The sequence below is a fragment of the Cetorhinus maximus genome, chromosome 1, assembly GCF_964194155.1.
Source record: "Cetorhinus maximus chromosome 1, sCetMax3.hap1.1, whole genome shotgun sequence".
In the NCBI taxonomy this organism is placed as follows: Eukaryota; Metazoa; Chordata; class Chondrichthyes; order Lamniformes; family Cetorhinidae; genus Cetorhinus; species Cetorhinus maximus.
This window is the reverse complement of record NC_135879.1, coordinates 118,103,223-118,126,074: the sequence shown is the minus strand read 5'-3', so window position 1 is coordinate 118,126,074 and position 22,852 is coordinate 118,103,223. Positions and strand designations below refer to the sequence as shown.

Below are 22,852 nucleotides of genomic sequence, written 5' to 3'. Positions count from 1 at the left end.
TAATGGCATGAAACATGGAAATGAGGTTGTGGTTGAGCCAAGCAACAGCTAAAGAGATAGCATCACAAATGCAGGGCTAAAGGCTAGGCAGTTGGGAGTTTGTAAGTACCTTTTTTAGCAATTGAAGAGTCTTTCTACACTCCCACCCCCACAAACCCCCAAAGATGCACAAGAAAACAGGGTGTAATGGAGACAGAAATGAGATCAAAGGTGGCATGGTTGGGAGTAGAAAAGCCTTGTGAGATAATGGGATTGGGGGTGGCCATGAATACGAGGGGGACAGTTTATATACGGAGGGGCAGATTTAGAAAGGACAGAAGTGAGGTGGATTCAGAAGGGAGGGGGCAAGAAGAGCTGGGAGGGAGATTAAAATGACCAAAAATGAGGAACAGCTCAGTGTATGTGGTTGAAGGGGAAATGGAGGGAGGGTATCTCTGAGAAACTCGGATGGAGCGAAGGGAGAGTGGCCAGAGTTCTTTTTAAAAGGAGGGTTCAGGACACTGGAATATGGTGAGGAGTTCAAAGAAGGTGAAGGTGCAAGACGAGTAGGAGGAGATACCAAGGTGTGATTGCTGAAAAGGTTGCTGTTGTTACCAGGGAAGTTTGTATTGGGCAGATGGAGGGAAGTTCAGCCAGGCAAACAGTTGTCTTCATCTGTGAGCCAGTTTCAATGCAAATTACCCACAATAAGGTTGTGGATGGAAAGGGCCTTGTTCTGGAGGGAAATGTGTTTCAAGTACTAATCCCTGCAGTACCCAGTTCGTTACTGCCAGCCAGCCTGAAAATCTCTCATTTCCTCCTACATTCTGATGATGAGTTAGGGTAGAGGCTGGGGGCAAAGTACCCAAGAAGGGAGAAATGAGAGAAGGCAAGGATAGATGACGTGGAGGACACAAAATGATGGCCCAAGAGAGACTCACAGCAAAAATAAAAGGGAGATGGAAGGGATCAAGTGCAGGACAGCAATCAAAATGTTCACTGGAATGGACACAAAAGAAATCTGAATTTCATGTTCCATAGGCAACACAACTTTTACAGCTATAGGAAGAAGTGTATCTGTCTTCCCTAAGTTAGCTGCAGTTTAGCCTAGAACAGATGGCGCAGCTCATTAACAATCTCTCTTGTGAAGCAGATGAAGCAAAGCCAGGTCACCTCTGACATGCCCAGGTTTGAGCATTGCTGTCTATAGCTAGGTTAATGACAGCTGTGACTATAACGCTGCAGGCTTTCACTGCATTAATCAGAGCAGAAATGCCCCAGAAGGCACATTTATCAACAACAACTTATATTAAAGGTCCTATATAAATACAATTAAAAAGTCCCAAGGTGCTTCACAATTTTAACTTGTAATTCCTCCATTGTAAAGCCTTCCATGCTATGAACCGAGTGTGTTTTGGTTAAAGTGCTATCTTGATTTTCAACAGATGTTATTGACACTTACTTTATTATCTTTATACATCAAACTTGCATGTGCCTCTGTCATTTACATGGTAACCAACCACTCAATGCATAAAGTACACAACCAATGTGCACACAGCCCACAAAACATCTTTAAATGGTGTTTACTGCTGAAGAAACCAGCACCATAATACTTGAAGTGTTTAAGACCTTTGAAATTACTCATGTCAAATTGTGGCATTTCCCATGGAATTTAAGCCAACGTCACACAACACTATGAAAGTCAGAAAGACTAAGCAGAAGAAGCCCTACCAATAGAAAGCTTTGTTACACAGGAAATGTGGTGGATGTTTAAGTTTAAGATTAAACAAACACAAAGATATATTGGAGGGGGTAAAATCAAATTTGCCACATTCAAATATTTGAAGTTCCAATTTGGAGGTAATTGAGAGCACAGTGAGTACCTGTTTTTAACCAACTCTACCCTTCTAGATCTCTAACCAGTTTTACATTTCACTAACCAACTTATTCAGTAGCTGCTTAACAGGGTGCAATTTTAAGAATACTACCATACTTGCATTCTCAAATATATTTAAAAGTTTCCAGCAAGATAATAAAACATCATCTTGCAAATGTAAAGGACTAGGAAAGTTCAAAATGTTACTTCATAGTCTTGTAGCAGAACAATAGTAAAATACTAAAGATACACATTAGAGTGATGAAACAATCTGATGCCACAACAGGATAGAGTTCACCAGTGCACAGAATCATTGTGCATTGGATTCATGTCCACACAAGTGCCCAGTATTATTTTAGCTTTAGAGGGAGGTATCAAAGCAGGATGAGAAATACTGACAACTGAAGTCACCCTGCACCATTCTTGTGCATCTTCAAGCCACCAGTCACACAGCACAGACTGAATGAAGTTGACCACACAGACCAAGGAGGGCTCAGGTTTGATTTGCAATTCATGCTGAGTCATTTATAATTTCAGCATGGACAGCAAATGGGGTCTTACAACGGAGTTCAGAGCCCTAAAACTATAGAAAAGAAGAAAAACAGTCATGCATCCTGGTCTGGATTGCTGTTCATTGTCATACACTGACACTGCGGAAGATCAATCAGGTGAGAACAACACGGAAATCAGCTGCAAAGCCATCTGTGGTTAAAAGCCTTTTAACACTCATTTTCTATGGGTATTCGGGTAGCAAAGGGCTGCTCGCATATGTGAAGCCAAACCCCCTCAAGGGTCTCAGCCTTCGGAAGAGGACGGAAGAAAATTTGAAAAAAAAAGTTTGTGTTGATTTTTTTCCGCTAAGGGGATAAACTTCTGTTGATTGCAAATTTAATGAAAATGTGAACACAGATATAAATTGGAATTCAAAGATGTTTTAATTTAGTAAATTATCATATTGAAAAAGGCCTCAAGATTTAAGGATCAGTTAACATTAGTGTATAGAGCCAAAGGAAATGGCTGCCTATGGAGAATGCAACTGATCCAAGTTTCTCTCTGTTGGTAGTCTTGACAATATTACTGTGTACCTACATACTGATATCCCTTTCAACCTCCGCCCATTGCTGCAATCAGTAAGCACAGATGCATTAGTGGCCTATTTTATCAGAACTTAACCCATTCCCACAAGAAAAGTTTCAAAACAGTTCAGTAGTTTGGAAAGAGGGCATCACATATGTGTCTTTTTGGCAGCTCCTAAGGGTTTCAAATGAACAAATGTTGAAATGACATTGATGGGGTCAAATGTATCATTCATGGCTGTTGATATTTGTATTCAATAGAACATTAAGCTCCACTAAGAAAAATTAAACTTAAAACATTTTTTAAGCCAAAAGTTCTGTCTCGAGACAGGTCAAATACAGTGCAACTAATGATGACAGCAAGAGGGTAAGAACGGCAGATAAATGCACTCCCAGCTGACACAAGAAAGAATAGGACAAAAAGTTCTTCTGTGTAAAAAGTATAACCATCGCATCTCCCTTTCTCTTTTGGTCAGTAATTTACCTGTAGCATGTGACATATAAGCCAAATGGAAATGTTCCTCAGCATCAGATTTTTTAGTCACACTGGTCTGGAGGATTTGCAGTTTTAATGGGACAGGAGCATTATTATTCCATAAATCCTACTTTGTGTCCCTCATTCTGTGCATCTCATTCTCTGTCTCTTTCTTTGTTTCACACATTTCATGATCATATCTGTATCTCTGGGGGTTGTCTCAGACTCAGACTTTCCTCACATTCTCCTTCCTCTGGGATTTGTCTCAGACTCCTTTCTCACACTCTCCTTTTCTGTTAATCTTTCTTTGTCTCTATTTTTTCTCTTTGTATGCGCCTCTCACGTAGTTTCTGTCTTTCTCGCCATGTGCAACACCATCTCTTTCTTGATACGTTCAATACCATGTGTGGCAATTGCATATTTTCTGTTGCTTTCTCTCTGCATGGCTCATGCACACTTTGCCTCCCACCTGATACTTTCTCCTTTTTCTCCTGGACATTGGGGAGATTTTCATTCCCTTCATATGGTAGAAACAAGGCGATAGTCAAGTTGAAATAGCTGAGTCTAGTTTCTTTATGACAATCAGGGTCCTGTGACATTCTGTTCTTCCCTTACCTCACTTCCACTCTTACCTTTATCCGTTGGCTTCATCCTCCTTCCCATCTGCCCTGCCCCCACTGATCCTTCTCTCTATTGCATTCTGTCCCCAACTTCCTCATCTGGTCCCATTACCCATACCCCAACTCTGCTTGACTTGAATACCATACTTGGTCTTAACACCCTTTGTGTGTAACACAACAGGAGATTTGGTAGGGTGCAGTTTAACATGTATTTATTGCAGTGCAATGTCTGACTTATAATTCCACACATGAAAATTACTCTTCAGTAATTCTGGGCTAGAGCCAGAATCTGGAGTGGAACTGGACGGGTCCAGGCTGAAAAGCCATAAGAAGCATGGAGCTGGTAACTGGGGGCAAGTGAAGTAGAGGCTATGGACAACAGGAAATAAGATCTCTATTAAACTAAATAAATAGGAGTTCATGACTTTTAAAGTTCTCCTTCTAGTAAAGATTGACTTAAAACATAGTTTAGTCAATGCATTCACACACCCAGTTAAAAACAACCTCCATTATGGTTACTATGAAAAATGTCCCAAAATACACCCAATTAAGATGTTAGAAAGCTAAATAGTGTCTGCCAGTCAATTTTCCTGCAATATAGTTTGACTTTATTTACATCTGAAATCTCCTGGTATTTAATAAACAAACATCAGGTGAGTGAATATTAGAGAGATATATATATATATATATATATATATATATATATATGCACATTTATTTATTTATTTCAGCAGGAAATAGGTTTTGCCAAGCTTGTACTTTTTTAATCAGGTATAAATATAACAATGTCACAGGCTGCAAAGTGAATTATACTCAAGAGTCTGAGAAATACTAGCAGGAAAGGCCAGTTAAACACTACTGGTAGAACTTTATCACCAGGCCCAGGAAATGCACCCTGGAGAAAAGTCACTGTGGTTTCTAAGATAATATCAGTAGGTTCATGGCTAAATTTAGTGACTTCTTTGTGTGTTTATCACGCTACAATGTATTTTTTTGCCTAAATACAAAAGTGGCTTCAGAACCAACACAATCACTGAAAAAAGTTTGACCAAAATTGCCTCAGTAATTTGCTTTGCTCGGTTTGTGATACTTCCTGATATGTGACAAATAAAATTTAAAAAATAATCAGCCACTGGACACCTGAGGGAACATCAATGTCAAACTCAAGCTCTTTACTGAACACCTACATATGGATTCATTGGACAATGAACAGCAACAGGACATCTTGTGGATTTCTCTCCTCCCTTTCCTGGGGACACTGAGGTCAATTGTAGAGTTTTACTATGTCCATGGCTGAAATTAGCTAACTCAGCACAGTGCCTCGAACCTTTCTAAATATGTATGACTCTGCACCACACTAGGCATTGCAATTATCCTCAAAGTAATCAAGAAATAAGTTTTTTGAGGACTAAATGTTCACAAATTAACCAAAATGTTGCAAGGTGAAATCAGGCCTGACGGACTAACAGCCTAAGTTCAATTCTGCATGCTCATTCAAAAGGAAGTTAAAAATTTACAAGTGGGACGTGAAATATAAGTTGCAAAACTCAGCAATGATGGTTTTAGACAATTTCCTGTTAAAATTTTGGTTTACCTCATGACTCTCCTCAACATCAACATCCCCATCATTGTCATCATCCATCTGTTTGTGTATCATTCGAATAGCCTCTAGACAGTGTCGATCATCTTCATTCAGGCATGCTGGGTTTAATGTAGTGCAATTATCTAAAAGTAAAAGGTTAGAGGTAAGAACATGATCTTAAAATAAGGGGTACAGATTTAAACAGTATGTATATATTAATGTATGTATATACTAACATCGTTTGGTAGTACAGAACTTGAGTATTGCTGAAAAAAAGAGACATGCTGAAGCTTTTCATCTTGCACTCATCAGGACACTGAGAATACCAATACAAGGGTTTATGTGTATGTGAAGAGATTGCTGATTGGTTGGTAAGTGGACTCTGATTGGTAGAGGCGCTGCCATAGGTGATGCCCCAGTGATGGTGACTGACAGTTAACTGCCAATCATTGTTTGAAATTTAATCCAGGCAACTTGACTCTGATTGGTCAAGGCATTGCCCTGAGCAACAAGTCAGCGAATGGGTGTCACTTAATTTGTTTACTGGAAATAGGCAGTGTGTGTACTTGTTCTTTCTGTCTGCAAAGTACAGGGCCCTGTGTATTAACATATGTAACTTCCAGTACACACTACGAGCCTGACTGACAATCTTAAATTAGTTGTCAGCATAATTCTTACCACACTGAGGATTATTTAGCAAATGTCCAATCGCAGTGTCCAACATTAGATGTGATTCTGTGTTTTGAGTTTTGCAAGCACATGCTGGTTGGATGCGCTCTGTACCTTGCCCATTGCAAACAGCGGCTGGGACATGCTCTTTGATATGATCCGCCAGTCTTTAGGATGTACGGCCTACATACCTAGCATACACTGGCATTGAAATTCATATACCACATTACTCATTTGTGTGACAGGCAGAACATATTTTTGGCTTGACAGCAGCATCCTGTTAGTGGCGACTACCAGTCGTGTTGCTGCTGCATAGTAGCAGTGTGAAACAGCATTTCACAGCTGTGTAGTAATATGGTATATGATTGCATGTATATATGAATGCAGTATATGTACATAATAAACAGTATGTAAATATTAATCCATTTCCCACAGTGCTGTGCACAAGGAATCAAGGCTAAATGTACTCTTCAGTTGGGAGTTGGGGGAAGTGGGTGAGAGGGAGAAAGTCAGGACTTATACATATAATTCAGTTCATATTTTAAAGTAATTCGTTTTCTTATTAAATTTCCATGATAAATATTTATGTCCACATTTATAATTAACTGCCTATACAAACTTGTCACGTTGCAATTACACCGTTCTCTTACAGCACATGGAAGGAAGTTCAACTGATGCTTGACATGGTGACATAGGCAGCCACCATAATAATAAACACAGATCTTCAGAATGGAAAAAGCCGCCACGTACACATTCATCAACCACAGTGTGGCTGATTCTTAACTCCACCCTGAAACAAACAGGCAAGCTACTCAGTTGTACCACAACACTGCACCAAAGGACAAGAATAAAACCTGATAAACTACTCAGCATGGCCAAAGGCATCAGGTACGGGTATGATAAAAGCTAGATACTGCAAAGTCCTCCTCACCAAATTCTGGGAACTTGTAACAAAAATTGGGAGTGCTGCTTTGGGCTGCAGTAGAGTGCTTAAGTTGGAGTTTGGGACTAAGAGAGTTCAGTGAGATGGGGACAAGGTGATCCTTTGGAGTACCGTGAGTACGGTTGGATTAGTATTTACTATGTTTATCGCTTATAGCTTTTAAGGTCTTATTTTGTGGTTCATCGTTTGTAAGGGCTATATTCTGTAACAACGAGGAGCAGGGAAGAAGGGCCCTAGAGTAATTGATATTATTTGATATGAAGTATCTTCCAAAACGTTTAATTTAATTTAAAGGGGTAAGTCATGGCAGGAGAGCTCAAAGCCATAGTGTGCTCCTCCTGCTCTATGTGGGAAGCCGGGAACATTTCCAGTGCCTGGGGCCAGCATGTGTGCAGGAACTGCCTCCAGCTGCAGCTCCTGCAAGCCCGTGTTTCAGAGCTGGAGCGGCGGCCAGGGACACTGGAGCATCCACAAGGCGGAGAGTATCGTGGATAGCACGTTTAGAGTGGATAGCACGTCACACAGCAGGGTAATAGTCCACAGGCAGGAAGGGAATGGGTGACCATCACGCAGAGCAAGAGGACTAGGCAGGAAGTGCAGGGATCTCCTGTGGCTATTCCCCTGCAAAACAGATATACCGCTTTGGATACTGTTGGGGAGAATGGTCTCTCAGGGGAAAGCAGCAACAGCCAAATTCGTTGCACCATGGTTGGCTCTGCTGCACAAGGGAGGAGTAAAAAGTGTGGGAATACAATAGTTATAGGGGATTCAATTGTAAGGGGAATAGATAGGTGTTTCTGTGACCGCAAACGAGACTCCAGGATGGTATGTTGCCTCCCTGGTGCAAGGGTCAAGGATGTCTCAGAGTGGCTACAGGACATTCTGAAGGGGGAGGGTGAACTGCCAGCGGTCATGGTACACATTGGTACAAACGAATTAGGTAAAAAAAAGGGATGAGGTCCTAAAAGCAGAATATACGGAGTTAGGAAGTACGTTGAAAAGTAGGACCTCAAAGGTAGTGATCTCAGGATTACTGCCAGTGCCACGTGCTAGTTAGGATATAAATAGCAGGATATATTGGATGAATACGTGGCTGAAGAGATGGTGTGCGGGGGAGGGTTTCAGATTCCTGGGACATTGGGACCAGTACAAACTGAACGGGTTACACCTGGGCATGACCGGGACTAATGTCCTGGGGAGAATATTTGCTAGAGTGGCTGGGGAGGGTTTAAACTAAAATGGCAGGGGAATGGGAACCATAGAACCACATAGAAAAGGCTACAGCACAGGAGGCCATTCGGCCCATCTTGTCCATGCCAGCCCAAGGACACCCAGGTGCCCTTTCTAATCCCACCTTCCTGCAGCCGGCCCATAGCCCTGCAGCTTACAGCACTTAAGGTGCAGATCCAGGTACTTTTTAAAAGAGTTTAAAGTTTCTGCCTCCACCACCAACTTGGGCAGCGAATTCCACTACCCTCTGCGTAAAAAAGTTCTTCCTCATGTCCCCCCTACACCTTCTGCCACTTATCTTGAATCTATGTCCCCTGGTTCTAGAATTCTCATCAAGGGAAACAATTTTATCCTGTCCACTCTATCTATTCCCCTCATAATTTTGTACACCTCAATCAAGTCACCTCTCAGCCTTCTTCATTCTAAGGAGAATAACCCCAACCTATCCAATCTCTCCTCATAGCTACACTTTTCTAACCCTGGCAACATTCTTGTAAATCTCCTCTGCACTCTCTCCAGAGCTATTACGTCCTTCCTGTAATGTGGCAACCAGAACTGCACACAATACTCCAGTTGTGGCCTCACCAGTGTTTTATACAATTCCAACATTATATCCTTACTTTTATATGCTATACCTCTGCCAATGAAGGAGAGCATTCCACGTGCCTTCTTTACAACCTTGTCTACTTGAACTGCTGCCTTCAGGGACCTGTGTACTTGTATGCCAAGATCTCTCACTTCATCTACCCCTCTTAGTATATTCCCATTTATTTTATAATCCCTATAACTGTTTCACCTCCCTAAATGTATGACCTCACACTTCTCTATGTTAAAATCCATCTGCCACTTTACCGCCCACTCCACCAACCCATCTATATCGTTTTGGAGATTATGGCTATCCACTACTCGGCCAATCTTTTTGTCATCTGCAAATTTCCCAATCGTGCCTCCCACGTTCACGTCCAAATCGTTAATATATAACACAAACAGCAAGGGTCCCAACACCGAGCCCTGTGGAACACCACTTGAGACAACTTTCCATTCAAAAGGGCATCCATCGACCATTACCCTTTGTTTCCTGTTACAAAGCCAACCTTTTATCCAGTTTGCCACATTACCCTGAATCCCATGGGCTTTTACATTCCTGACCAATCTGCCATGTGGGACCTTGTCAAATGCCTTGCTAAAATCCATGTACACAACATCCACTGCACTACCTTCATCAACCCTTCTTGTCACTTCCTCAAAGAATTCAATCAAATTTGTGAGGCAAGACCTTCCTCGAACAAATCCATGCTGACCATCCATGACTAGTCCATGCCTTTCCACATGACAGTTAATCCTATCTCAAGATTGATTCTACTAATTTGCTCACCACCGATGTAAGACTAACTGGCCTATAATTGTTTGGCATTTCCTTTGGTCCCTTTTTAAACAATGGAAGTCAGAGGAGGGGGAATCAAGGACAAGAGCAAAAGACAGAAAGGGGAATAAGAGAAGTGATAGGCAGAGAAATCAAGGGCAAGAATCAAACAGGGCCTCAGTGAAAAATAGTGGGAACAGGACAAGTAATGTTCAAAAGACAAGCCTAAAGGCTTTGTGCCTTAACGTGAGGAGCATTCGCAATAAAGTGGAAGAATTAACTGCGCAAATAGATGTAAACAGTTATGATATAGTCGGGATTACGGAGACATGGCTGCAGGGTGACCAGGGATGGGAACTGAACATCCATGGGTATTCAGTACTTAGGAAGAACAGACACAAAGGAAAAGGCTGTGGAGTTGCATTGCTCGTTAAAGAGGAAATTCACACAATAGTGAGGAAAGATATTAGCTCCAACGATGTGGAATCTGTATGGGTGGAGCTGAGAAACACTAAGGGGCAAAAAACATTAGTTGGGGTTGTATATAGACCCCCAAATTGTAGTGGTGATATTGGGAATGGCATTAAACAAGAAATTAGAGACACATGCAGTAAAGGGACATCTATAATTATGGATGACTTTAATCTGCATATAGATTGGGCAAATCAAATTAGTAAGAATACCGCAGAGGGGGAATTCCTAGAGTGTATACACCATTCTCTCAGGTCCAACCCCAACATTGTCATCAAACCCGCTGACAAGGGTGTTGCTGTTGTTGTCTGGCGCACTGGCCTCTACCTCGCGGAGGCTGAACATCAACTCGCAGACACTTCCTCCTACTTCTCCCTGGACCATGACCCCACCACTGAACATCAAGCCATTGTTTCCAGGACTGTCACTGACTTCATCTCCTCTGGAGATCTTCCTTCCACAGCTTCCAACCTGACAGTCGCCAAACCTCGGACGGCCCGCTTCTACCTCCTACCCAAAATCCACAAACAGGACTGTCCCGGCAGACCGATCGTGTCAGCCTGTTCCTGCCCCACGGAACTCATTTCTCGTTATCTTGACTCCCTTCTCTCTCCCCTTGTCCAGTCTCTTCCCACCTACATCTGTGATTCCTCTGACACCTTACGTCATATCAACAATTTCCAGTTCCCTGGCCCCAACCGCCTCCTCTTCACCATGGACGTCCAATCCCTCTACACCTCCATCCTCCACTGGGATGGCCTGAGGGCTCTCCGCTTCTTCCTCGAACAGAGGCCTGAACAATCCCCATCCACCACTACTCTCCTCCGTCTGGCTGAACTTGTTCTCACACTGAACAATTTCTCCTTAAACTCTTCTCACTTCCTCCAAATAAAAGGTGTGACTATGGGTACCCGCACGGGCCCCAGCTATGCCTGTCTCTTTATGGGGTATGTGGAACATTCATTGTTCCAGTCCTACTCCGGCCCCCTCCTACAACTCTTTCTCCGGTATACCAATGATTACTTCGGTGCTGCTTCATGCTCTCGTCTGGACCTGGAAAAATTTATTAATTTTGCTTCCAATCTCCACCCCTCCATCATTTTCACATGGTCCATCTCTGACACTTCCCTTCCCTTCCTTGACCTCTTTGTCTCAATTTCTGGTGATAGACTGTCCACCAATATCCATTACAAGCCTACCGACTCTCACAGCTACCTCGACTACAGCTCCTCACACCCCGCTTCCTGTAAGGACTCCATCCCATTCTCTCAGTTCCTTCGCCTCCGTCACATCTGTTCTGATGATGCCATTTTCAAAAACAGTTCCTCTGACATGTCCTCCTTCTTCCTTAACCGAGGTTTTCCACCCACGGTAGTTGACAGGGCCCTCAACCGTGTCCGGCCCATCTCCCGCGCATCCGCCCTCACGCCTTCTCCTCCCTCCCAGAACCATGATAGGGTCCCCCTTGTCCTCACTTATCACCCCACCAGCCTCCGCATTCAAAGGATCATCCTCCGCCATTTCCGCCAACTTCAACATGATGCCACCACCAAACACATCTTCCCTTCACCACCCCCACCCCCGGCGGCATTCGGTATGTCCTTTTGCACCGACAAGATAGTCCCACCAGAGGCGGTGGCACAGTGGTATAAACTGGGAAGTGGCCCTGGAAGACCTCAACATTGACTCAGAGCCCCATCTAGTCTCATTGCATCAGGCCAGACATGGGGAAGGAAAGTAGATTTCCACTTACTACCCTTCCTCAACTGATGGAACATGCTGAATACAACTTGTCAAGCACAGAAGGTACTCTATGTGAGGGAATCCAATGTCAATCACCAAGAACGGGATGTTTAAGTCCCAATGGGGGCAAGTCCAGAGGTGGATGAGCATCAAATTCCACACTGCCAGCCGATCCTGCCGGTTCTCCTGTACCATGCCAGCCATGAGCCACTTTTAAAAGCTTATTAAGACCTATTGTCTGAGGCCAACTCGAAATTTCCAGTCAGCCTCCAGGTACCTGGCAGTGTCAGGAAACAGTAGAGCTGCCAGGAGGTGGCCTCTCAGCAACAGCCCAGGGCAGGGGGCTAGTGCTCCAGACAGGCTTTGGAGGTCCTCCCGCTTGCCTGGCTACAGTTGCAGTACTGTCTGGCCTATTGGAGTAGGGTAGGGAGGTGAATGTTCATTGTCAAGATGAGCAATTTAGAGAAAAGAATATTTTTTCTTCTCAGGTGTGTCTGTATCAAACAGACAGATTATCGATAGCATGGTATAGTTCTCGCTACAATTCCTTAACAATGTAATCAAAACACAGCAATCCCTCATTTAGTACTCCTAATGCGTTACTAAAAAAAGTGTGTTGCTAAACCAAAACATGTTAAATGAAAACCACTTTCCCATAAGAAAACATGTAATACAGCTGTGCTACGTTGCTGTAATGTAATTTTTACATTAAAATCCTATTGATTGCCTTGAACCTAAACCCTCTAACTTACTAATTCTTTCTACTTAGCTCCGGCTCACCGCTTTCCACCCCAACCCTCCCACTCATTTCCCTCCCATGACTCTCTCGCCGCCCCTCTCCCGAGTCCATGTTCACAGCAAGGGCCTGGAAGAGGAATAGCAAGCCAGGCAGCGAATGGGAAGCAGCCAGCGTTCAGGAGAGGGGAGCAACAAGCAGAAGGGAAGCGATATGGGGGAGGGTCAGAAGTGGGAAGTGATAGTTTGTCTTGTTAAAAAAAGACTGAACATGGGTAGTAACTGTGCTAAAGGAAAAATGGAGGCAGCGCTAAACAGGGACCTTCCCTAGTTTACTAACCACACTAAAATGAAAAAGCACCATCAAAACACACTTTAAGTGGGGAATACCTATAAAGCAGCATGAAGTTTTCATTTACCACACCAGCAACTGTTGTAGATTTTTTGAGAAACATATTACCATTATTAAAATCTTTTTGATATATTGAACCAGAGCTATCTGGTACAGGCTACAAAAATTAATTTCACTTACATCCTTCCAACTATAAAATTGGTAGATCCAAACACAGGTCTCAGAGGTAATGGGTCAGCATTCTAACAGATTATCGTCCAATTCTTAGTCATCATAAAAATATGTATTTTAAGCACTGGATAGCATAATATTGGACATGAAGAGGTTGCAGACAGATATAGATAGGCTGAGTAAGTGGGCAAAGATCTGGCAAATGGAGTTTAATGTGGGAAAATGTGAAGTTCACTTTGGCAGGAAGAACAAAAAAAGCAGGGTATTACTTAAATGGAGAACGGCTGCATAATTCTGAGGTGCAGAGGGATCTTGGGTGTTTTAGTACATGAGTCACAAAAAGTTAGCATGCAGGTACAGCAAGTAATTAAGGCAGCTAATGGAATGCTATCCTTTATCAGGAGAGGAATCGAACATAAAAGTACGGATGTTATTCTTCAGTTACACAGGGCATTGGTGAGGCCACATCTCGAATACTGTGCACGCAGTTTTGGTCTCCTTATTTAAGGAAGGATATAAATGCATTGGAGGCGGTTCAGAGGAGGTTTTCTAAATCGATACCTAGAATGAGTGGGCTGTTTTATGAGGAAAGGTTGGACAGACTGCGCTTGTTTCACTGGAGTTTGTAAGAGTGAGGGATGATTTGATTGAAGTATACAAGATCCTAAAAACAAAAAACTGCAGATGCTGGAAATCCAAAACAAAAACAGAAATACCTGGAAAAACTCAGCAGGTCTGGCAGCATCGGCGGAGAAGAGCAAAGTTGACGTTTTGTGTCCTCATAACAGTTATGAACAGCCTTGACAAGGTGGACGTAGAAAGGATGTTTCCTCTTGTGAGTGAGTCAAGAACTAAGGGGCACTGTTTTAAAATTAGGGGTTGCCCTTTTAGGACAGAGATAAGGAGAATTTTTTTTCTGAGGGTTGTGCGACCTTGGAACTCTCTGCCTCAGAAGGCAGCGGAGGCTGAGTCATTGAATATTTTTAAGACAGAGGTAGATAGATTCCCTTGCCTAACAAGAATCGAAGGTTACCGGGGGTAGATGGGAATGTGGAATTTGAAACACAAGCAGATCAGCGATGATCTTATTGAATGGCAGAGTAGGCTCGAGAGGCCAAATGGTCTACTCCTGTTCCTATGTTATTAGCTGTGTATTTGATATTTAAATGCATAATTTTAAGATCCACTTCTACTTCTGCTATGAAACTTTGATGTTGACGGGGATTAACACTACACGTGCCAGATGGAAGTAGTAGTAGGAAAGTGGGGTTGAGGCAACTGATCAGCCATTGGCAGCTAATCAGTCATGGTCATATTAAATGGTGGAGCATGCTTAAGAAGCATACTCCTATTTCTTATGTTCTTAAATCAAATTATTCATGTATCTAAAATAAACCTTCACAATCCAGTTAAACTAAGAGAGGTGGCAATAACTTAAAATTTTGAAGGTACTGCTTAAAATTACATTTAATAAATCAGAACCTTAGAACCATGCTCTGTGTAAAACAAGTGTGGCATATCCATGCAGCAAACTATTGTCTATTTGTTTCATATTCTACTGCAGCACTCTACTGAGAATAATACCAGCAAGTTTCATCAGTCTTTAAGCAACTCTGCTTCTTCAGTTACTAACACTTACTGTGCCTTTCACATCACACGAACCATTGCTATTGCTTCCGGTTAATTAAATCCCCAAAGTGCACAACACTTCACTGATCAATGCCCAAAGGAAACACATTAACACACTAGAACTGTTTATCCTTGACAGTCAAAGTTGTGTTTTTGTACTGATAAATTTGAATTATTCAATGATTTGAATTAACCAACATAAACAGCAAAATGGGAATCTAATGCTCAAGAGGATTTGAATAATTGGATAAGAGGACTAGACTGCATGTGAAACTTCAAATATTTCATTCCACAGGCAATTCCAGGCGTACATTACAAAATCAATAATTAGGGCTCGTTAAGCAGCATGATACAACCTCAGTCAGATATGACAATCAAATTTGTCAGCAACTAACAATTCTACTACAATACCGGCAATTTCAGTAGATCTAAATTTCTTTCTATCCTTCCGTCTCTTAACTTATTCTGGAAAGTTCCATGGCTTTGATACTTCACACAAGTGACAGCATAGAAGTAGAATTCAGCAGAACAAGTGCTTCTCAAGCACTCCGACCTTCATCAAGCTCTGCACTGCCACAATCTGGGAATTTTGTCTATATTAGTCGTAGCGCAGTGTGTAAGTCAAAGGAGGCATTTGCTGCATTCTTCATAATTACTAAATATTTGCTTATTGAAAATAATTAAAATGTTGTTATTGTTGAGTATTTCTTTTTGCAAGTTAGTTATTGTTTGCACTTCCTTTTGCATTCCAGAGTGAATCACCCTCCAATCTCCACTCCTTTCTAGCATGAGCTGAGCTTTTACTCCATGCTGCAGCACAACAGCATTACAGTGATGGAGAACCTACCATGTGATAATAACGTGGGACCATCTATGTAGAGCCAAGGAGAAGGAAAGGAAATTTCATAAGAAGAATTTTTACAGCAATAGAAGTGATACAGAAAGAGTTAGGGGAGCTAGTAGTTGAGAGGGGAAAAAAAGCAAGTGGAAGTTAGAGACAAGAGGCAGAGCGGCTAAGACAACAAGCTTTTCTTTGTGAATAAAAAGCAAATTACTGCACATGTTAGAAATGTAAAACAAAAACAGAAAATGCTGAATACAATGAACAGCATCTGTAAAGAGAACAACATGACACTTCAGGATATGGATTCATCAACAGAACTCTAAGATATTACAGGTAAACTACATTTTAAAAATGAACAAGGAGAGAGGAAGGCAAAATCACAACCAATGGAAAGTAAACAGAAAATCTTTCAAAAGTGCTTAGAAGAGAGATGATTTGGTCAGAGAACCAATATCAGAAAAGGAGGCATAATGAGAGAAATCAAAGAAATATAAGAGCTATATTAGACACAGAGTGTGTGAATAGTTAAGGGAGGGTTTGGGCAGGTATTCTATCTGGGAGTACGAGAGATGCTGGAACAGTCTCCTTTATAGGTAAGCAGTCTTGTGCACAAAAGAGGAAGCTGAACTTCTCGAATGCAGTTTTAATAATAGTTTTTCAGTGAGAATCCCAATTTAGGGCACAATTACAGATTGCTCATGCTCTACACAAGTACTTTGTAGGAAAGAGAACAAAACTAGCAAAATCCGTTTTGCAATGATTTTTAACCCTGTGGAAGTCACAGTTGAAATAAAATCCAGGGCTATGAAATTTTTGAGTTGGTTTGAGTCGGTCATCCTCTGGCTGTTATTATCTTGCTGGATGTAAATATGAAACTCCCATTTATGGGAAAGTAAACTGTTTCTGTCACACCCCAGTGAATGCACGTAGGCAGGAGCAGCAGCTACTAGACGTTTCCTGGACAAGGTCTCAACAGCTGATATTTAAATGTACAAAACACCACAACACCCAGTCCTTTTCATTTTGTCTTCTGCAAAACTCTGAAACATAATTAAAAGCATGGCCCGGATTTCACCATCAGCAGCAAAATGACGGTGCATACCTCTGACCCCTAAAAAAGCTTCCCCCAAACACCTAGTGATCTCAGCAAGCAAGGCAAACAGCTAATCAATGGTAAAGTTGTCACAGATAATAAATTAAGAAGTAAAATGCACCAATCATCCTTCACTTTTATTTTATTGAGAGCAAAATAAATCCCATGTATGTCTCAATCATTCAGGTAAAAGCTGAAATATAATAAATGAACTTTTAAAAAACATTGTGTGGATTTTTAAAACTTTTTTTAAAATGTCATATTGGAGAAATGTGATATTCCACAAATCTAAAATTAGTTTCTCAGGGCCAGAGATTTTCAGTAGTAAATACCAGCTTAGTACACCTTCAAAAACCCAGTTACCTGTACATCTCATTCAACAAGGTGTAATGTTTTCAAGGTCCAGTATTTCGAACTGATTGCTGTCTGCAGGAACTTCAACAGTGCAACCTATAGGGGAATCAAAATCACTGACAGCAACTTCTAGATTTTTATAACTGGGCCTACATAGACTCCAGAAGTCACACTTAAGTTTCAGAGGCGTTACGATGGCAAACGCTGCAAGTTTTGTCAAAATTACTGCCGCAAAATCTGGGCTATATATACACATATGCACACGCACAACTTTATCTAGTTCAGAAACTGTGCTATACAAAGAGCTGTTGAGTTCAGATGTTTTCTGAAAGGGCAGTACAAGTGTGAATTTTAATTATGTTCAAAATAAATTGGTTGGAGGTGCTTGGGAAAAATGTCACTAATCTTTTGAGTACTAAAAGCCTTCTCAACATTACAAAAATGTCTGTCTGTACACATTTTCTTGTGCAGAACTTTCTAAATGAAATTCTGAAATTCCAATTACGTATTAAAAAGTAGATTAAGTATTCCTGCAACAAACTAACCCATATAACATAATCCAGTTAATGAGGTTCCTTTTTTCAGTAAATCCCTTCTCCTAGTCTATTATAATCATAGGATGATTAGTACAGAGGAGACCATTCAGCCCATCATGTCTGTCCCACCTCTTTGGCAGAAATATCGTCTTAGTCATGCTCCCCTGCTCTTTCTCCATACACATTCAAGTATTTATCCAATGACATTTTGAAAATTACTACTGAATCTGTTTCCACCACCCTTTCAGACAATGCATTCCGGATTGCAACATTTCACTGTGTAAAAAAATATTTCCTCCGTCGCCTCTGGTTCTTTTGCCAATCATCTTAAATGTGCATCCGCTGGGTACCAAGCCCATTGCCACCGGAAACAGAGTAAATAAGGAGAAACTATCAAAACTGTTCATGATTTTAAACACCTATATCAAATCGTACATAACCTTCGCTGCTCTAAAACCACAACTTCTCCAGTACCTCCACATAACTGAACTCCATTATCTCGGGTACCATCCCAAGAAATTTCTTCTGCACCTTCTTTTAAGTCTTGATGTCCTTCTGGTGCCCAGAATCAAATACAATACTCCCCATTAAGGCCCAAACAACGTTTTATGTAGGTTTAACATAACTTATGTACCCTCTGTCCCTATTAATAAAGCCAAGGACCCCGTATATTTAAAAAAAAAGACTTCTCAACTTGCCCTGCCACATTCAAAGATTTGTGCACACCCCCAATGTCTCTCTGCTCCTGTACTCCCTTAAAAATTATATAAGTGAGTTTATATTGCATCCATTAATCTTCCTAACAAAATGTTAGGAATCTTCCGCTTCTCTGCAATAATTTTCAACAGCTACATGTCTGCACATTTTACCAGTTGTCTAGATAGATCGGTAAAATGTACAGACCTGATGTCTGCAACTACCTTCCTCGTTGCTTACTACATTTAAGAGTTTCGTGTCACCTGCAAACTATAAATACCCAAGTCCAAGCCATTAATGTATATGAGTAAGAGCACTGGTCCAGCTATGGTGTATACCATTGTGCATTGCCCTTAAGTTTGAAAACAACCGTTTATCACTACTCTCCGTTTTCTATCCCTTAACCAATTTTGTATCCAAACTGCCAATGTCCCTTTAATCCCATGGGCTTTCACCTTGTTAGCACCATATGCACATCAGCCACACCATTCCAATCAACCATTTCTGTTACTTCATCAAAGACCTTCAAGTTAGTCAAGCACGGTATGCTTTTAATAAATCCGCGGAAACTTTCAGTTATTGGCCCATATATTTTTAAATGCCAATTAATTTTTTTTCCTGAATTATTGGATCTAAAATTTTCACTATGCCAACATTAAGCTGACTGGCCTGTAGCTGCCTGGCTTATCCCTCTCCCCTTTTTTAAACATGGGTGTTTTTTTATACATTCATGAGACACGGGCGTCACTGGCAAGACCAGCATTTATTGCCCATCCCTAATTGCCCTTGAGAAGGTGATGATGAGCTGCCTTCTTGAACCACTGCAGTCCATGTCGTGTAGGTAAACCCACAGTGCTGTTAGGGAGGGAGTTCCAGGATTTTGACCCAACGACAGTGAAGGAACCGTTATATATTTCCAGATCAGGATGGTGAGTAGCATGGAGGGGAACTTCCAGGTGGTGGTGTTCCCATGTGTCTGTTGCATTTGTTCTTCTAGATGGTAGTGGGCGTGGGTTTGGAAGGTGTTGTCTAAGGAGGCATGGTGAGTTCCTGCTGCATCTTGTAGATGGTACACAGAGCTGCCATTGCATCAGTGGTAGAGGAAGTGAATGTTTGTGGATGGGGTACCAATCAAGTGGGCTGCTTTGTCTTGGATGGTGTCCAGCTTCTTGAGAGTTGTGGGAGCTGCACTCATCCAGGCAAGGAGAGAGTAATGTTTGCAATCTTGCTGTCCTTGGGCAATACTCCCACATCTAAGGAGAATTGAAATATTGTGGCCAAAGTGTCCGTAATTTCAACTCTTAATTTCCATAGTAAGCTAGGATTCATCCCATCCGGACCAGGTGGCTTTTCTACTTTGAGGACTGTCAAACTTTTAAATTCCTCTTCTTGACCATTTTTTTTCCAATTCAATATTGTTATTACCTCCTCCTTTATTCCTACTTTGGCAGCATCTTCTTCGCTAATTAAGACAGATGCAAAGTACTCAGTTAATACTTCAGCTGTGCCCTCTACCTCCAATGCTAAAGACCTGTTCTCCAAAATTAGCCGTAACTCTAGCCCAGCTGATCCAGTACAAACATAACACTGACATCTAACCAGCAATGTGGAAGATTGCCCAGCTATGTGCTATCCACAAAAAACAGGAACTTTCAATCCGACGAATTACCACCCCATTATTCTACTCTCGGTCATTAGCAAGTGAATTTGTTGTAAACAGTGCTATCAAGCAGCACTTGCACAGCAACAACCTGCTCACCCACATTCAGTTTGGGTTCCGCCACGATCACTTGGCTCCAAACATGGATAAAAGAGCTAAATTCTAAGTGTGAACCAAGAGTGACGGCAGCATTTGACCCCTAGTGTAGCACCAAGGCACCCTAGTAAAATTGGAGGCAATAGCAAACAGGGAAAACTCTCCATGGTTGGAATCACACCCAGCACAAAGGAAGATGGTTGTGATTGATGGAAGCCACAGACCAATTTCCTAAGCCCAATTTTCTTTCATTGTTTCATTGATGACCTTCCCTCCACCATGAAGGTCAGAGGTGGAGATGCTTGCTAATGATTGTGTTGTGTTCAGCTCCTTTCTCAATTCCTCAGATAATGAGGCAGCCCATATTCACATACAGCAAGGCCTGGACAACATTCAGTCTTGGGCTGATGAATGATAAGTGTTTTGTGTCACATAACTGTCAGGTAACAAGCATCTCCAACACAAGAGAGTCTAACCATCGCCTTTTGCCATTCAATGACATTGCCATTGCCAAATCCCACACTATCAATGTCTGCTGCTGACCACCAGTGGTCACCACTGTCTAGAAATTGAATTTGACCAACCACATAAATACTCTACTTACGAGAGTAAGTTAAAGGCATTCTTTGGTGCATGGCTCACCTCCTAAACCCCCAAAGCCTCTCCACAACACAAATAGGCCCAAGCCAGGAGTTTAATGGAACATTCTCACTTGGCTGGATGGGTGCAGCTGCAAAAGCAATCAAGATGCTTGACACCATCCAAGACACAGCAGCCCCCCTTGATCAGCACCCAATCCATCTGCTAAAACATCTACAACTCCACTATTACGATACATTGGCAGCAGTGTGTCCTACACAGTATAGATAGACTTATGATTTTAGGTAGAATTAAGATCCTGAAAATAGATAGAACAGCTAGGCTAGATAATATCCACACAAGGGTCCTCTGGGAGGCATGCTGTGCAAGCCTCTTTTTAATATCTCACTGCACCTTGAGATGGTGCCCGGAGACAGAAAGGAAACTAATACTGCCCCCTCTTTAGAAACGAAAACAAGACTGTCTCAGCTAACTATAGGTCCGTTAGTTTGACATCAGTAATAGGGAAGATGTTTGAGGAATTCAGTAGGGATATACAGGGGCATACTAGAGACATCCAACAAAAAAGGGCAAAAAAAGGTAATATTTTACAAGTTTGATATTTTTTGAAGAAGTCAATAACATGGCTGATGAGGGAAGTCCAGTAGACATTGTCACTTAGACTTCCAAATGGTTTCTGACAAGGTATCACACAAGAGGCTTTTCTCCAACATTGAATCCTCTGGTCTTAGTGGTAATATATTGGACTGGACTAAGAACTGGCTGGAATGACGTAGGCAGAAAATAGTTATAGATGGATTTATGTCTGTCTGGAGGCCAGTCACCAGTGTGCCCTGCAGGGATTGATGTTGCTCTTTGCTATTTTTCTTCATGATCCAGATGTAACTGATCACAATTTGTAAATTTGCAGGGGTTATCAGAATCTGTACGTGTGTCCAGACTGCAGGTAATGCTCAACCTCCTCAGGCAGATCTTGCTGTGGGGGTTTTGACTGGCAAATGAGGTTTAATTTGAAAGAGTGCAGTGATATGTACATGGGCAGATAGAATGCTCAACATACATACACTCTATAGGGCAAAGCATTAAAAGGTGAAGAAAGAGTGATGTGAGTATTCATGAGCAATGCCATGAATCATTAGGTACAGCAAACAGGGTGTTGGGGTGCATTTATAGGACAATTGACAATGAGGTAAAGCATATTATTTTGTCCTTGTACAAGACCTTGGTCAGGCCCCAGTTACAATACAAGAGGAATTTCTCTTCCTCTGTTCGATCATAGCAGGGTTGCAAAACTTTTAATATACTCAATCAGAGCAGTCGCTCCTGCAAATCTGATTTTTTATGTATTTGCTCTCCATATGTTGAAGGTTAAATATCAACTGATTTTTACTTTTAATCAGTAAATAGACTCGCAGATTCAAGCAATAATATTTAAAAATCAAAAGGTGTATCAGGATGGCAACAACAGAGAATCACACTGATAATTGTTTTAACACTCAGAAATGCCTTGATCTAAATCAATTACGGGCACAATAATGAATACAAAATCTATCTTTAAATTGTTAATTTATTAATGGATAGTGAATAGTATATATTCACACATACATACATAAATACACACGCTTAAAGGAAACACAAGTGGTAAAATTGTTCTAAACTTTAGTTGCTAATACATCACTTATATTCTTATCCATCATTGGAAAGTTTTACAACATAAGAAATAGCAACAGGAGTAGACCATTCGGCCCCTCGAGCCTGCTCCATCAATCAATAAGATCATGGCTGATCTTCTTGTGTTTCGATTTTCACATTCCCATCTAACCCTGACAACCTTTGATTCCCTTGCCTAACAGGAATCTATCTATCTCTGCCATAAAAAATACCTTCTGAGGCAGAGAATTCCAAACCCGCACAACCCTCAGAAAAAAATTTCTCCTAATCTCTATCCTAAAAAGGCGACCCCTAATTTTAAAACAGTGCCCCCTAGTTCTGGACTCACCCACAAGAGGAAACATCCTTTCCACGTCCACCTTGTCAAGGCCGTTCAGGATCTTGTATA

The 22,852-nt window shown here is 41.5% G+C and overlaps 1 protein-coding gene across 1 annotated transcript in view; it reads right to left on the bottom strand.

The window, feature by feature from the left end:
* The window catches only part of stim2b (stromal interaction molecule 2b), a 157,243-nt gene that overhangs the window by 110,353 nt on the left and 24,038 nt on the right, over window positions 1–22,852 (bottom strand). Inside the window, exon 3 of the mRNA XM_078546000.1 lies at window positions 5,621–5,751. Within this exon, the coding sequence (XP_078402126.1) occupies window positions 5,621–5,751 (131 nt within the window). The remainder of the gene's footprint in view (window positions 1–5,620; window positions 5,752–22,852) is intronic.